This window comes from Paramisgurnus dabryanus, chromosome 6, assembly GCF_030506205.2.
Source record: "Paramisgurnus dabryanus chromosome 6, PD_genome_1.1, whole genome shotgun sequence".
Classification (NCBI taxonomy): Eukaryota; Metazoa; Chordata; class Actinopteri; order Cypriniformes; family Cobitidae; genus Paramisgurnus; species Paramisgurnus dabryanus.
Window position 1 is genome coordinate 28,599,749 of NC_133342.1, and position 15,081 is coordinate 28,614,829.

The 15,081-nt window shown below is 37.5% G+C and overlaps 1 protein-coding gene across 3 annotated transcripts in view; it reads left to right on the plus strand.

Annotated features, from left to right (window-relative positions):
• Nucleotides 1-14,918, plus strand: part of myom1a (myomesin 1a (skelemin)) — a 29,248-nt gene extending 14,330 nt beyond the window's left edge. For 2 of the 3 annotated variants that reach the window (XM_065276473.1, XM_065276474.1), the window contains exons 18-38: nucleotides 1,014-1,210; nucleotides 1,869-1,995; nucleotides 2,740-2,915; nucleotides 4,288-4,402; nucleotides 4,497-4,653; nucleotides 4,749-4,855; nucleotides 5,044-5,088; nucleotides 5,433-5,569; nucleotides 5,653-5,797; nucleotides 6,044-6,103; nucleotides 6,184-6,251; nucleotides 6,366-6,491; nucleotides 7,571-7,651; nucleotides 7,889-7,976; nucleotides 9,571-9,609; nucleotides 9,751-9,856; nucleotides 11,556-11,719; nucleotides 11,871-11,907; nucleotides 12,387-12,409; nucleotides 12,704-12,759; nucleotides 13,012-14,918. In XM_065276473.1, coding sequence (XP_065132545.1) covers nucleotides 1,014-1,210; nucleotides 1,869-1,995; nucleotides 2,740-2,915; nucleotides 4,288-4,402; nucleotides 4,497-4,653; nucleotides 4,749-4,855; nucleotides 5,044-5,088; nucleotides 5,433-5,569; nucleotides 5,653-5,797; nucleotides 6,044-6,103; nucleotides 6,184-6,251; nucleotides 6,366-6,491; nucleotides 7,571-7,651; nucleotides 7,889-7,976; nucleotides 9,571-9,609; nucleotides 9,751-9,856; nucleotides 11,556-11,719; nucleotides 11,871-11,907; nucleotides 12,387-12,409; nucleotides 12,704-12,759; nucleotides 13,012-13,272 — 2,315 coding nt within the window. In that variant the 3' untranslated portion in view covers nucleotides 13,273-14,918. The remainder of the gene's footprint in view (nucleotides 1-1,013; nucleotides 1,211-1,868; nucleotides 1,996-2,739; nucleotides 2,916-4,287; nucleotides 4,403-4,496; nucleotides 4,654-4,748; nucleotides 4,856-5,043; nucleotides 5,089-5,432; nucleotides 5,570-5,652; nucleotides 5,798-6,043; nucleotides 6,104-6,183; nucleotides 6,252-6,365; nucleotides 6,492-7,570; nucleotides 7,652-7,888; nucleotides 7,977-9,570; nucleotides 9,610-9,750; nucleotides 9,857-11,555; nucleotides 11,720-11,870; nucleotides 11,908-12,386; nucleotides 12,410-12,703; nucleotides 12,760-13,011) is intronic. The other variant, XM_065276475.1, reaches the window with a different exon arrangement.
• Nucleotides 14,919-15,081: the final 163 nt, after the last annotated feature.

The window sequence follows — 15,081 nt, forward strand, 5'->3', positions numbered from 1 at the left end:
TACATACCATAATTATTATTTTTTTTTTCTTTTTATTGCTCCTCTGTTCTCCAGTTTTGCATAAACGCAATTGCCTACCATCGGCACTAAGTTAATTGCATAAGGGAATCTGATTGGCTGGCCCCTGCGTTGCCCTTTAAAAGTTGAGAAATGTTTAACTTCTGCAACGAGCAATGCCAGTGACATGATGCATAAGAATCCACAATTCAGTTCGGCAACCATGACGTCACCCATTTAAAGTAAAATTTAAATTGTTAAAGCTTACGTCCTTGTATGAATGTACCATCAGCTTCGCTCATGTAGATGTCAGGGAGAGGACCAGGGAAAAACGTCTCCAATATTTTGAATTTAGACTGCAGTACCAAGTTCAACCTCTAGATTTCAATAATACATACTGCTCCTTTAACTCTTTCCCCGCCATTGATGAGATCTCGTCAATTAAGAGAAAACGCAAAAAAGAAAAAATCAAAAGAAACATTTTAAATATAATTTCAATACTATTTCAAGGAACTTACCATATGATTCATAGTTATTAGGATTTTTTTTTTCATTTTTTTAAAACACTTATCAGCACAATGCAAATGCAAAAAAGATTCCTCAGTACCTTAATGTAAAAATATTTTTCATTATAAATATCTAAACTGAAATAAATTCAGTACTAACAATCATCCTATCCATACTTGACTATTTTAATAATATATCACAATTTATCATATATACAGTAGGATCTATAAAACAAAACCTGCATGCTTACTGACTCATTAACTGATTTTTTGGCATTTATATAATCATAAATTACAAAATCCTTAAACAGCATAATTTTTTCTCTCTCTAATGTTAACATTGTGTTGTTTAGTGAATATAATACCTGTTGAATATTTGTCTTTGTGTTTATCTAACGTTGATATACTGATGCTTGGTTATAAAGATACATCACGCATGTGGTGCTCTTTCCAGAAGAAAAAATGGTAGGTAATGTTGGTAGCCTTAACTAACCCCATTTTATGCTGCAGCCACCCCGAGCGCTTCTACTGGTTTGACCCTGTTGGAGAGTGCCCGAGACTACATGGTGCTGGGATGGACAGCTCCTGCTAATAATGGTGGAGCTGAGGTCAGAGGTTACTATCTGGACTATAGAACGGTTAAAGATGGAGTCACAAGCAAGTGGCATGAGCTTAACCTCAAGCCAGTCACCACCACATCTTATAAGGCAGGTCATTGTGTCTTTCTGTTGGATTTATGGTCATCGGTGGATTTTGTTTTAATTAAGTAAAAAGAAGAGACAATATACAGTACTGTGCAAAGGTCTAAGGCCAACATGCCACCATTGGATTTGTTGTTTTTGAAATGGTATAATGACCATACATTGTTATTTCTCAGGGTTTTTTTTAGATACAACAAGAAAATACTGGAAATTTGTATGCAGTAAGCTAAAGAGTCAAGTATTTAGTATGACCTTCACTTACACTTGAGCAATAGCAGGAACTTTCAGTTCCTTCCAAACCAAAATGAAATGATACCCTGATTAAAAAAATCTTATTTTTAATCTAATGTCTTCAGGACTTTAGCTTTCTCAAAAGAGTTCAAGATGAGCTAGGTACCAAGAGAGGTCACACAAGAGACTTTTGCCTGAAGAAGAAATTTTGTTCTGAAAATTGTGGGGTTTTGTACATCTGTGTATACCTGAGTTTTCTGTTTATATCTTATCAAAGCCACACAAAAAATGAATATGGATGGTCATTACAGCTATAGTAAAACAGCAAAGCTGGTGGCCTAAGACTTTTGCAAAATAGTGTATATTTATTTATTTAAATTTGAAGTTAACAAAGATAATGCCCTCTTTCTCACCTACTTTTCACTTTGCTTAGGTGACAGACCTGAAGGAAAACAATTTCTATCAGTTCCAGGTGCGTGCATTTAACCAGGCTGGTCTAGGTGAAGCCTCCAAACCTGGTGTCCCCTTGGAATGCAAGGAATGGACCGTTGCCCTTCCAGGTACATCAGTCACCCCACTGTTCAGAAAAAGCATTTTTAAGTAAGGGATTATGTACAGACAGCCATTTGTAATAGCAGAATAAATCCAGACAGAGTGATCAGGACTTTAAAGGGCATATATTATGCAAAATTAACTTTTACAAGGTGTTTGGACATAAATGTGTGTTGGCGGTGTGTGAACATAACAACCCTTCAATGAAACAAATCCCCCAAAGCAGTCTCATTCGACATGCTGTTTAGTTTATGTTGGTAATGTGATGTCACACTAACAAAGCCCCACTCACGGCCACCGACTGACTGGGCAATTTTACCCAAATAATTGTTTTAAATGTGTTTGTTAGCACGTTGTAGCACTAATGCGGCTAAAGATACTATTGTCCCAGACGGTATTTTAAAGGTACACACATAAAACCAGCACTTTTTTGGTCATGCTATTACAAAATGATCTGTGTGATATTTTGAGATGAAACTTAACAGACACATTGTAGGCACATCTGAGATTACATCTTGTAAAAATGGCCATAATATTGGCCCTTCAACGCAGCTCCTTGCCAAATGAGTAAATGTACACACAACATGATTGGATAAGTTATCAGCTTATTTGTAATAAATGCAAACCTTCTGCAAGGGAAAACTCGCAATACCCAGATGAGGTTGTTTTATTCATTTCAGGGGGTTGTTGTTGTTATCTAGCAAACCTCAGAATGTTGCCAGTGCTCATAGTTCACTTTTTATGAAACACAGGCCCTCCTCATGGCCTACATGTTCTGGAAGTGCGCAAGGACTCCTTGGTGCTTCTGTGGGAACCACCGACATTCAACGGTCGCAGTCCTGTGACTGGATATTACGTGGACTTCAAAGAGGAGGATGGCAGATGGAGATGTGTCCAAGAAAGATCCACAAAACAGACTTTCCTAAAGGTAGTGATTAATGATATATTTATTTATATTTGGTAAATGGTGAATTTTATCCAGTCAGATTTAGTTAAAGGAAAACACCACAGTTTTTCAATTTTTTACTATGTTCTTACCTCAACTTAGACCAATGAATACATCCCTATCTTTTTTTCAATGCACGTACTTAATCTTTGTACAGCGTGTCGTGAATGTGTTAGCATTTAGCCTAGCCCCATTCATTCCTTAGGATCCAAACAGGGATAAACACTCCCATGTTTTCCTATTTAAAGACTGTTACATGAGTAGTTACATGAGTAAGTATGGGGTCACAAAATAAAATGTGGCGTTTTTAAGCGGATAAAAAATGAGAACTAATTGTATGGCGGAAGAGGACTTAGTTTGCAGCACTTTGACCTCGGCGCACAATAACATCATCACTCCTGACTACTCCCCCTCTCGCTCAAACTTCCGTACTCGTGTAACAACTGACGTAACAGTCTTTAAATAGGGAAAACATGGAAGTGTTTGGTGGCTTCTAAATTCATCCCTATTTGGATCCTAAGGAATGAATGTGGCTAGGCGAATTGCTAACACATTCACAACGCGCTGTACAAAGATTAAGTGCATGCCTTGAAAAAACATAGGTATGTAGTAATTTGTCTAAAGTTAAAGTAAGAACATAGTAAAATTTTTAAAAAAGGTGGTGTTTGCCTTTAAGATTGGTCATAAGACTGTATGAATTTCTTTTTTCTGATGAACACAAAAGTAGAAATGTGGATAAATTATGATAAGCACACAGCTGCTGGAAACCATTGACTTCCATAGAAGGAAAAACTAACGGGAACCGTCAACTCTGTGCTTACGATATTTTATTAGATCTTCATTATTTTATTATATCTTCATTATTTATCACAATACTTAGTTTTTTCCTACTATGGAAGTTAGTGATTACAGTCAGCTGTGTGCTTATCATCATTTATCATTTTTTTTTCTTTTGTGTTCATCAAAAAAAAAAAAAAAAACGAAATTCATACAGGTTTGTAACAACATGAGAATGACAGAATTTTTATTTTTGGGTGAACTATCCCTTTAACTTAGTGGCTATGTTTATGCAGCTGGCTACAGAAGAACAGGAAAACAAAACACAGGCTATCACTTAGTCATTGTTTATGAGTTTTATTTAACTTTCATTTATGCATTTGGCAGAGGCTTTTATCCAAAGCGACTTACAGTGTATTACAAGGTACACATATATTTATCAATATGTGTGTTCCATGGGGTTCAAACACCGGACCTTTTTTGCTGCTAACACAATGGTCTACCACTGAGCATTAATTTTCTTGAATGTTTTTTACTCATTTTAATTGTTTATTATAATAACTTCTTTATAATAAAGGTGACAGGTCTACAAGAGGGTGTTGCCTACAAACTACGTGTTCATGCAAAGAATATTGCAGGCGTTGGCGGACCCTCAGAGTCGACTGATGCTATTTTAGCTCAGACTCGCCCTGGTGAGATTTAACACAAGGACATGGGCACACTGACTTTATGGATGAAAACAACTGTGTCCTTTACTGACTTTTAAATTCTTGTTGGTTTGCGTAGGAACCAATGAAATCGTGGTGGACGTGGATGACGACGGTGTGATCTCTCTGATCTTTGAGTGCTCTGACCTTAAAGAGGGATCAAAGTTTATGTGGTCTAAAAACTATGAGGCCTTCACTGACTCTTCACGTCTTACTGTTGAGACGAGTGGTGGGAGGTAGGTCGATTTTAACTGATCTATCCAAGACACCCTTTCATTGAACAATATACAGGTCATTTGCTATTCTGCCATAACTATTTATTTTCTCACAGGTCCAGAGCCATCTTTAATAATCCCTCACTGGACGACCTGGGCATTTACTCTTGTGTGGTAACCAACACTGACGGTGTCTCGGCCAGCTACGAGCTAACTGAAGATGGTGAGTCACTTTTATTTCTGTCTGATATTCCATCCTATCACATTTTGGCCAACTGACATTCATGCTTAAGAAATGCGGACAGGTGTCTTAAAGTCTTTCACTGAGAGCCTGAAAATGTCCCACACTACATAAACAAAAGATTCTGCACAAGGTTGATGATTATATAAATTGTTGTTTATTCCTTGTAGAACTTAGGCGCTTGTTGGATATCAGCCATGACCACAAGTTCCCAAGTAAGTAGAAATGCTAACAAATCACTTTCAAACATCTAACAGTTCCAGACTGTCATAATGTAGTCAAAAAGTCATTTTATGTCTAAATGTTTACCCTTTACTCTTTAAAAAGGTCCTAATATGTACCATTAGTTACAGATATAATATATACATTTGGTACCAATACGTACATTTGAGACACTAATATGTATCTTTGGGGAACTAATAAGCTCTCTTTGGAACCAAGTTGTACCTTTAAGGTACTAATATGAACTCTTTAGGGGTATTGCCACATATAACAACTACAGTACATGTTTTGACCATTAATTTGTCATAATAAGCTAATTGTAAGCAATATTTTCCAGTAATTCCCTTCAAAACCGAAATGGCCATTGAGCTTCAGGAGAAGGGACGTGTGCGCTTCTGGGCCCAAGTCGGCAAGTTCACATCTAACTGCCAAGTGGAGTATGTTTTCAATGATAACATCATCACTCAAGGAAAGGTACAGGATATCAGATCATTAGCTCACATCATTTATGAGAATTTTGGAAACATGCGTGACCACGTGTAATGTTTATTCTTTAGAAGTACACAATGAACTTTGACAAGAACACTGGAATGATTGAATTGTTCATGGACTCGTTAGAAATCACGGATGAAGGAACCTACACATTTAATCTTGTTGATGGCAAAGCAACCGGTCGCACCAGCTATGTGCTTATTGAAACAGGCAAGTTGGTTGAGGTGGCTTTTATATAAACAATTCATTTGAACAGTAGAGCTTTGTATGAATATGTCCTTTAGAGGGCAATAGAATACCATTTATAACTCCAGATCTGGATTCAACCTAAAGGTGGGGTGGCCAAAACTGTATTATGTGTACTAGCTGTAGCCTCGTCTCCAAACAGCACTCAAAATAAGCTGAATACTTTACGCTTTCATAATTTCGTTCTGTGCTCCTAATGATGTTTTACAGAGTTTGCAGAACTTCAGAAGAAGTCTGAGTTTGAGAGAGCGGAGTGGGTCAGAAGGCAAGGTACGCCGAACCAAATCTTTTCAGTATTAAATCACATTTTAGTTATTCAAAGATGTCTAAAACATCTCTCCCACACATAGGTCCTCACTTTGTAGAGTATCTCAGTTTCGAGGTCACCCCAGAGTGTGACGTGCATCTGAAGTGCAAGGTCAGGATTTGGCCATCAGTGATGGGGACATGACATCGCATTTCTTTTCCTTTGGTTGAAAATAATACTTGTTACAATCCCCTTGTCCATTTTGTCATCTTTTTTCCTCTTCAGGTTGGAAACATCAAACCTGCTACTGAAATAAGCTGGTATAAGGATAAAATTGAGATTGCAGAGGGAGATGAGGATGCGAAGAAGATTGGAAAATCTGCTGATGAATTGATCTTTGACATTGGCAAGGTCAGGCAGTGGTTGGGGAGGACTATTTTTCTTTTTTCTTTGTGATGGGATTGTAGCATTCAGTTATTACTAGTTGTTATAAGATTGCAGTATGCTGCAAGCATACTTTATGCTATAAGCTTTGCTATGCTACAGGCCACTTTACTCTCTTACACACGGACCCATAAATGCTGAGATTTTGCATGGTACAGAGGAATATTTCTACTATATATAGGCACACTATTAAAGGGGACAGAGAATGAAAAACCATTTTTACCTTGTCTTTGTTGAATAATGGTAGTCTACCCGCATTCAGGAACATACAAAAAGTGCTAGACATGCTAAACATCTCAGTCTCATAGAAATTCCTCTTTTAGAAATGTCAGCCAGAAAACGGCCCAATCTGAAAAACTGATGCTTATGACATCACAGGCATCTCACTGCCCCTCCACTTTAAAATAATTGGCTACATTTTTTGAGTGGCAGCAAAGTCAGCCAATCAGTAATGAGATTGCAGGTTAAGCCAGTAGGGGGAGCCAAATAGGTGCAAAACCACTTGTTTAAAATCCCCCACCCTAATAGAGCTATCTGAGAGAGGTTTTTAGGAAGCTTCTAAGGCATTACAGACCCAAACAAAAAATGTTTTGTCTACATGTCACATCACAGAACAAGGATAAATACCCAGTTCAATCATTCTATGTCAACTTTAAGTTGTGTTTTTATATTTAAAGAGCCTTGTTTAAATCTTCATTCTCTTTATTACATTTATCAACATTTATGTCCATATATCATATATATATGGTATTTCCGTGTGTGAACCTTGGTTTGAAAAGAAGCAAATTCTTGAATTCAATCAGACTCCGATGGCATTTTTTCAAAATGTTTAAATCATGTGCAAGTCTTACCTCTTTTTTGCTTAGTGATGGAAAATAACTACTAAATGCCATCTTAGTTTGGCTGAATTCATCTACCAATAAGGTGCCAGTCCGAATGGACTGAGAGAGAAGTGGAGTTAGTGCATGCTGCAATGGAGAGGCAAACTCCCATGCCACTCCTGTAGGAGGCGCTGGCATTAACTGCAATGTTTGTTTAATTCACAGCTTGTTATTAAGAGCGAAAAAGAAAAAGAGAAAGAACAGAAAAAGAAACCCATCTCCGAGGAAATCCCAAGCAAGCCAAAAGTCTGAAGTTTTTATTTAAAAGTTGACATCACTGTCACTGTGTTGTCTTTTGTGATGGTGCTGTCTTTTCCTCTCGTAATCTGTTGGCCTGCAGCATCCTCCGCAGGAGAAAAGCTTTGCTTTTCGGTCTTTTTTCTGTTCGTTTTTATTTCAATGTTATTCTGTGTGGTTCTGTTTCTAATAGAAGAAAACAGTGTTTAGTATCTACGCCTCACTGTTCCCACAATTCCTCAACAGATTTCCAAGAAAGATGCAGGAGTATATGAAGTCTATTTGCAGGATGAAAGAGGAAGAGACCAAACTTTGCTCAATCTGACAGAAGCAGGTAGGAGCTACTTTGTCATAAGAGTTGGCAAAAATATTTATTTCTTTTAAAAGTCCAGTGTGGGTTTAAGCGACATCTAGGGGTGAGATTGGGAATTGCAACCAACCTCAATTTCGAAACACAATGAGAAGCTACGGTAGCTGCCAATTTACAAACATGTCGTATAGATGAAACGCGCTCTGTGGAGCAGTTTGTCAGTTTGGGCTACTGTTGAAACATGACGGCAACTTCCATGTAAGGAGACCCGCGGTGTATGTAAATAAAAACGACTCATTCTAAGGTAATAAAAACAAAACAGTTCATTATGTAAGGTCTTTATACACCACTGATAATATATTTATATATATTGCACTTCTGTTATGAGATCCTTCTGAAAGTTACACATTGCACCTTTAAGAATTGCCTTACTATGCGTTCACACCAGCCGTGGTAGAGGCTAGTGTGCTATTCCTGCATAGTTGGACGCTTGAACATTTTGTTGGACACGTGTTCTGCGCTATTTCGCTCGTAGTTGGACGCTTGAACATTTTGAGTGTACTCACTTCATTCGCGCATGAAATTCTAGTCATTCGAGACATTCATGCGGACATTCGCATCATGGGAAGGGCTTCTGCGATTCTGCTTGCTCTCTGTAATCACATCACTACTAGAGTAAGCTCATGATTGGTTAATGCGGTGCGATTATCCACCAAAGCTCAGATTTTTCAACTCGCGCGTTTCCAACAGTTACGCTCCACATCACGCATTCAGAACCATTCGCGCGTACCATGCCACAGGATGCTTATTCGCGTCTTTGCCTTAACATGTAAATCACTTGTGCTGGCCTGCTCTTCTGCATCTGGTATGACCCTGCGTTCACACCAGCCGCGGTAGAGGCGGCAAAAGCGCGCTATTAGCGCGTATTTGGACGCTTGAACATTTTGAGTGGACTCGCATAATTCATGTGTGAAAGCCGTGCGTGAAATTCTAGTCACGTTTTCCATTCACGTGGAAATTCACGTCATGGGAGGGGCTCCCTGTAATCACGTCACTACTAGAGTAAGCTCCTGATCGGTTAACGCGCGCGAATATTCACCAAAGTTCACATTTTTCATCTTGCGCATTTCACACGGCAACACCCCACAGAGCGCGTTCCGCACCATTCGCACCGCACCATTCGCGAGTATCACGGCACAGGATGCCTATTCGCGTCTTTGCCTTAACATGTAAATGTTTCCCGGATGGGGATAAGACTAGTCCAAGACTAAAATAAATGTAAGAGCTGTTCAAACTGAAAACAACTTGCACTGACATATCTTAAAATACATCAGTGCCCTTTGTTTTGCCTTAAAATGCACACAAGTAATGTTTTTAGTAAGGCTTGTTTGTTAAAACTAGTTATATTTCCTAATTAAAATAAGGCCTAGGCCTGGCTTAAGCTAATCCCTGTCCAGAAAACCACCCCAGTATGTAATAATTACATTGATAACGTTTTAGATGCTGATTATTAATATTTCAATGTGTTATGTGTATAAAACCATATTTAAGGGACATGTATGCTAAAATGATATGATATGATCAAAAGCTTCACTCACAGTCGAGTCTCTCTCAACAGGTTATCAAGCAGTGTTGAACGCAGTGTTTAAAGTTATTGGTGAGTGTTCTGCAGTCAATCCCTCGCCACTCAACGTTATTGAACGCAACATGATACTCCATTAGAAATGAGCTTTCAAGCACTATCCATGCAGAGCTTGTCATGTAATTTTCATGTTGTTTTTTTCCTCCATTCTTGTAGCCAACTCCTCTACTGAGCTCAAGGTTACAAGCACAGAACATGGAATCATTGTGTACTCCGATGTTGTGCATTATCTTGAAGATCTCCGTGTTGGCTGGCTTCACAAGTAGGCTTTTTTATATTATCTCTTTTACGTCTGCTACTGTCTATGCACTGTTTTCACTAGTTTCATGTGACGTCAGGTGGCATACAGTCTTAAAACTAAAGGTGCTTCACGATGCCATAGACCAGGGGTTTTCAAACATTATATATTTACCCCATTTCTCAGAGATCACAGAACGATTCGTGTAAAGCCGTTCAACGACTTAGTCTTCCTAAACCCCACCTTTCAGTAGCCTACTCTGCTCTGATTGGTCAACTGTCACAACAATAGTACAACATGCATTGTTAGTGCTAACATGACTTACTGAGAAGACATTAGCGACATCAATACACATCATTCATCATTAATCCAAGCAATAAAAACGACGACAGACACTAACATTTTTACACTCATTTAAGCAAGTATGTAAGCTAACTGGGCCATAGTCAGAGGCGGACACTACTTGAGTATTTTAAATACATTTTCCAAAAGTACTTTTTACTTCAGTAAAAGTAAAAAAATACTAGATGTTTAATGTACTTAAATATTAAATATAAACCAAAAACTTGAAATTATTAAAAATGTAGTGGAGTAAAAATTATGATTATATGCTTTGGCATGTATGTTTTCCAAAGATAAACACTGATAAAATACGAATACTTTTATGTAGAAAGTAAAAATACTTAAGTAGTGTCCGCCTCTGGCCATAGCAAATCTGTAAACAGTAGTGCAATAAAGCAATAAGCCCCAAGAAGCAGTGGGTTACCAGTGCATTGTATAACAGCTAAGGGGCGTTGTTAGGCACGACACGAAGCGGAGTGCCTAAAACCCCCTTAGCTGTTATAAAATGCACTGTAACCCCACTGCTTCGCAGGGGTTATTGCTTTTATAAAACGGTTACTTCATATGCATAACGTTAGCGGGATTTTATCATATAAAACACAAATAAGATGTAATTATATTAGTACAAATATTACTCTTACACCAAACGAAGTAGTTCCTCAGAATTAAGTGTGACTGGAACAGAGCGCAGTTCCCAACCAACATAGACGCAGCAAAGACACAATAAAAATATGATTTAAGACTGTGGTGTTTATTTTATAAATTACCATTCATCTAATTTATACATTAACATTTATATCGTGCAGCTGTTGAAGTGATGATCAAATATCTGCAAAACTGTAGGCGGAGATTATTATGCAAAGTGTTTGTATCTACGTCGATAGAGACAGGCATGAGATTCAATACATTTGACGACTTGTTTCAGTGATTCAGAGTCAACTCCCTACTTTAGAAGCCAATAACTTTATTAATCGTGCACTTTTTGTTGAACTACTTTGCACATTTTTTACATTGATGGACAGCTACAGGATACACTGCAAAACAGGTCATTTTCGATCTGTCTGGCACTTTAAAAGTTATGATTATAAAAGAAATGGTTCTAAGAATTTTTGATTGAATAGTTCTTTGAGGTACCAACAATTATTTTTCTATGGCATCGCTGTGCATTTTTAGCACCTTTATTTTTAAGAGTGTAAGATATAAAAATGAGTATTGTAAAAAAAATATCTGAAGATATATTGATCTTTGGTTGTATTTTTTTTAAAGCACAAATTCTTGCAAAATCAAACTTGTTTCTCCAGTTTGCATGCACTTCTCAACCTTACGGCGCCATGACCAATGACCCTACCGATGCATTTTGTGTGTTTCTACCTGATACCAGAGAGTCAAAGATCTCCCAATCAGAAAGAGTGAAAAGTGGAGTCACTGGGGAACAGCTGTGGCTTAAAATTAATGAACCCACAGAGAAGGATAAGGGCAAATATGCCCTTGATATCTTTGATGGCTCAGGCAGCGTCAAGAGAGTTCTTGACCTTACAGGACAAGGTAGGGCTCAGGTGTTCCTAGTCCACATTCATACACAAACTCACTTTTGTTTCTGTTCGGTACAATATATAACTTTTCATTGTGTATTATATTTTATGCTCCAGTACCTTTATCATTTTATAACATTTGCTCCTGTCATTTCATTGCATAGTATGGGAGGAGGCATTTGAGGAATTCAAGAGGCTGAAGTAAGTCTTTAAATATATAATAGTATTCATTCATGTGATCCTGTCTGTGAAATCCAGGCTAAAGTCTTATAACCTAATTATGGTTTGGATTGGGCGCATCAAAAATTGATTTTAATAATTGATTTCAAGTTTATTTTTAATCTTTGACATGATCTCACTCAGTCGATATTAAGATTATATCTTCACAGTATTTTCTTTATGTAGGAGGACTTTATGTAAAAAAGTAAATCACAAAAATGACTTTAGCTGGGTTTTTACAAACTAGGTCACATATTTCATATTCATTGTAGTCAAGAAGTTATTGCATAAGCTGTCACATTATCACTCAAATAAACAATTTGTGCGTTAATAGTACGTTTGTGCTCAAGCATTTCCTGATATTGAAAAGTCTATGAAGCATGTAACCTTTCTCCTTTTCAGAGTTGCTAAAACTATTCAAAGACCTAAATAACATGTGTTTATCTCTCTTCCTTCCTCAGAGCGGCAGCCATAGCAGAGAGAAGTGAGTGATTGTCTTTGTTGTTATTCTTATTGCGCTCTGACCTTGTGTACAAATTTAAAGTCATCCCTTAAACAAACATGCTCTCTAGCCCAAAAGTTATTTTAAGGAATTATCATTCCGCTCAATAGACGTAATTCATATGTCTAAACAAATATTCCAGAAAGCAAGTAATTTCCTCTGAGAACAGATACGGATATACTTTCTCATAGAAAAACAAAACTTATTAAAGTTCTTAAGCCTAAAGCATATTACATTTCTTTTGTTTTAAATGTGTCTAATTTTGTTCATCTATAGACCGCGCTCGTGTGGTGGGTGGCCTGCCCGATGTAGTCACCATTCAGGAGGGCAAGGTAATACACAATTTCATACAGGATTCAAAATCAAACTTGGTCAAAACAAGTGAGATTCAGGATGGTCTTTCGAAAATTCTCAAATCGTTCTGGGATAACAGGAATACTTAGGATTTACAAGAAAATAAACCACATAATTCTGAAATTCATAAATTTTCCAAATATGACTTTTAACTGAAATTGTAATGCATATCATATAGGACCTCTTATGTGGTCTGCCAAGACCTCTCATCTCTTCGCACTTTTTTTCAGTCCCTGAACCTCACTGGCAACGTATGGGGCGATCCTGTTCCTGAGGTCAGCTGGATAAAGAATGACAAACCGCTGGTGTGTGATGACCATATCAAGCTGAAGTTCGAGAACGGCAAGTTTGCCAGCATCACCATCGCTGCAGTCTCAACAGCTGACTCTGGGAAATACGCCCTGATGGTAAAGAACAAGTACGGCACAGAGGCAGGAGAGTTTACTGTCAGTGTCTACATCCCAGAGGACGAAGCGGAGAAGAAGGAGTAAAGAGGGGTTTAACTAATGATCAGTATATCTTCCAAAGCTTTTTCATTCAAAGCAAGCCCAGTATAATATTATTTATATATGGGATATCTATTTATCTTTGTAATCGAGCACACCATTGTGAAATTGGAGCTTGCGTAAAGAGGGTCACTTAGGCCTGATCTTACTATAATGCTTTATTACAGTTTCCCAATCCTGGTCCTCGAGGACCCCTTCCCAGAATGTTTTAGATGGCTCCTTATTTAACACACCTGATTCAACTCATCAGCTTGTTAGGGAGATGTGTTTACCTTTTTTGAAGGGGCTGATAAGTTGAATCAGGTGTTTTCAATAAGGAGACATTTAAAACTTTCTGAGAGGGGGTCCTCGTGGACCAGGATTGGGAAGCACTGCTTTATTACATTAGCCTCCCAATGGGTTAAAATCTTTTGTGATGTCAAGGTTTTAACCTATAGATATATACACTAGATGTCGCCTTGGGGTTCTAAGCATGCGACAAAACCGCCCCCATCTTAGAACAGGGGTCTTGTCATAGGAAGTATCTAGGTAAAGCTGCTATTTCCCCCTGTGCTTCTAATTCATGGATGATGCCGGACTTTTGTGCTGCGTATGGATGTTAGGGCTACTAGCACTATGAATTATAGTTAGAAAAAGTAAATTTTCACAAAATCAAAACTTTATTTTTTTTCTGGACTCAATGCTATACAAATCTCTGACTGTTGAAACGAACTAAAAGAATACCAAGAAATTCGCGTTCATGACGATTTATGGTGATTTTATTTCTGTTACACCATTGCCTACAATGACGCTGATGCGGGGTTCCCCTGTTTCAAGATGGCGGCTTAAGTTGACGCATTCGGTCCAACGAACTGCCGTAGCCAAGGTGACATCTGGTGTACATATCTATGATTTTAACCAAAGTGAATTTCTAAACCAGGGTAAGGTATGGCCACTAAAACATAGACAACTCATGATTTTGGCAAAAGGAATAGTTATCCTAAAAAAAAGTGTATAATATATATATTCTCCTAAAAATAGCTTTATAATGGCATTGGATAGTGCCCCATTTTCCATGCTCGATAAATATATCAAAAACAAATCTGTCAGGTTATTAAATGTCTTCCGAGGCGAAGCGATGTTTTTTTTTTATTAAAACATTTATACTTCAAACTACAGTTGGTTATGTGTTCACAAAAGCTGATGTAAGGAGGAAGGCTGACCGCTGACCGCTGACCCAACGTTACAAAAAGCAATCACTTGAGAAGAAATTAATGAACTGTATGGATTAAAAATAGGGCATCATCCAATGTCATTATAAAGCTGCCAGGATATTATTAAATATAACTCCAACTGTGTTTGGTTGAAAAAGGAAAGTCATATAACTAGTACAGTTTGAGTAAATGATGGGCTAATTTTCATTTTAAGGTGAACTATTTCTTTAAGTCTGAAATACCCGTTTAGCAAGTTAAAATACAGTATAATGTACACAGCGAAATAGCAAAATAAACCAGTAAGATTGGTATGATTTGAATCGAAAAGCTTTGAATGTTGTTTTATTTCTAAGCATAAACTGAAACATAGCAGTGCAAAATGAGTATGTACCTGTGCTGTGTCTCATTTTAATTAAAATGTGTTGTTTCTGGTGTGAATCTACCTTTCTGTGATACAATGTATTATCATATCAAATGATTTAAAATTAAAATTAAAGGAAGATAACAGACCTTCAGGATTGGCTAAAGGTTGCTGAAGCAATAATGTGATAAAAAGAGAAATATGTGCATTCTTATTTTTAGTTTCATGTTATATGTCTGC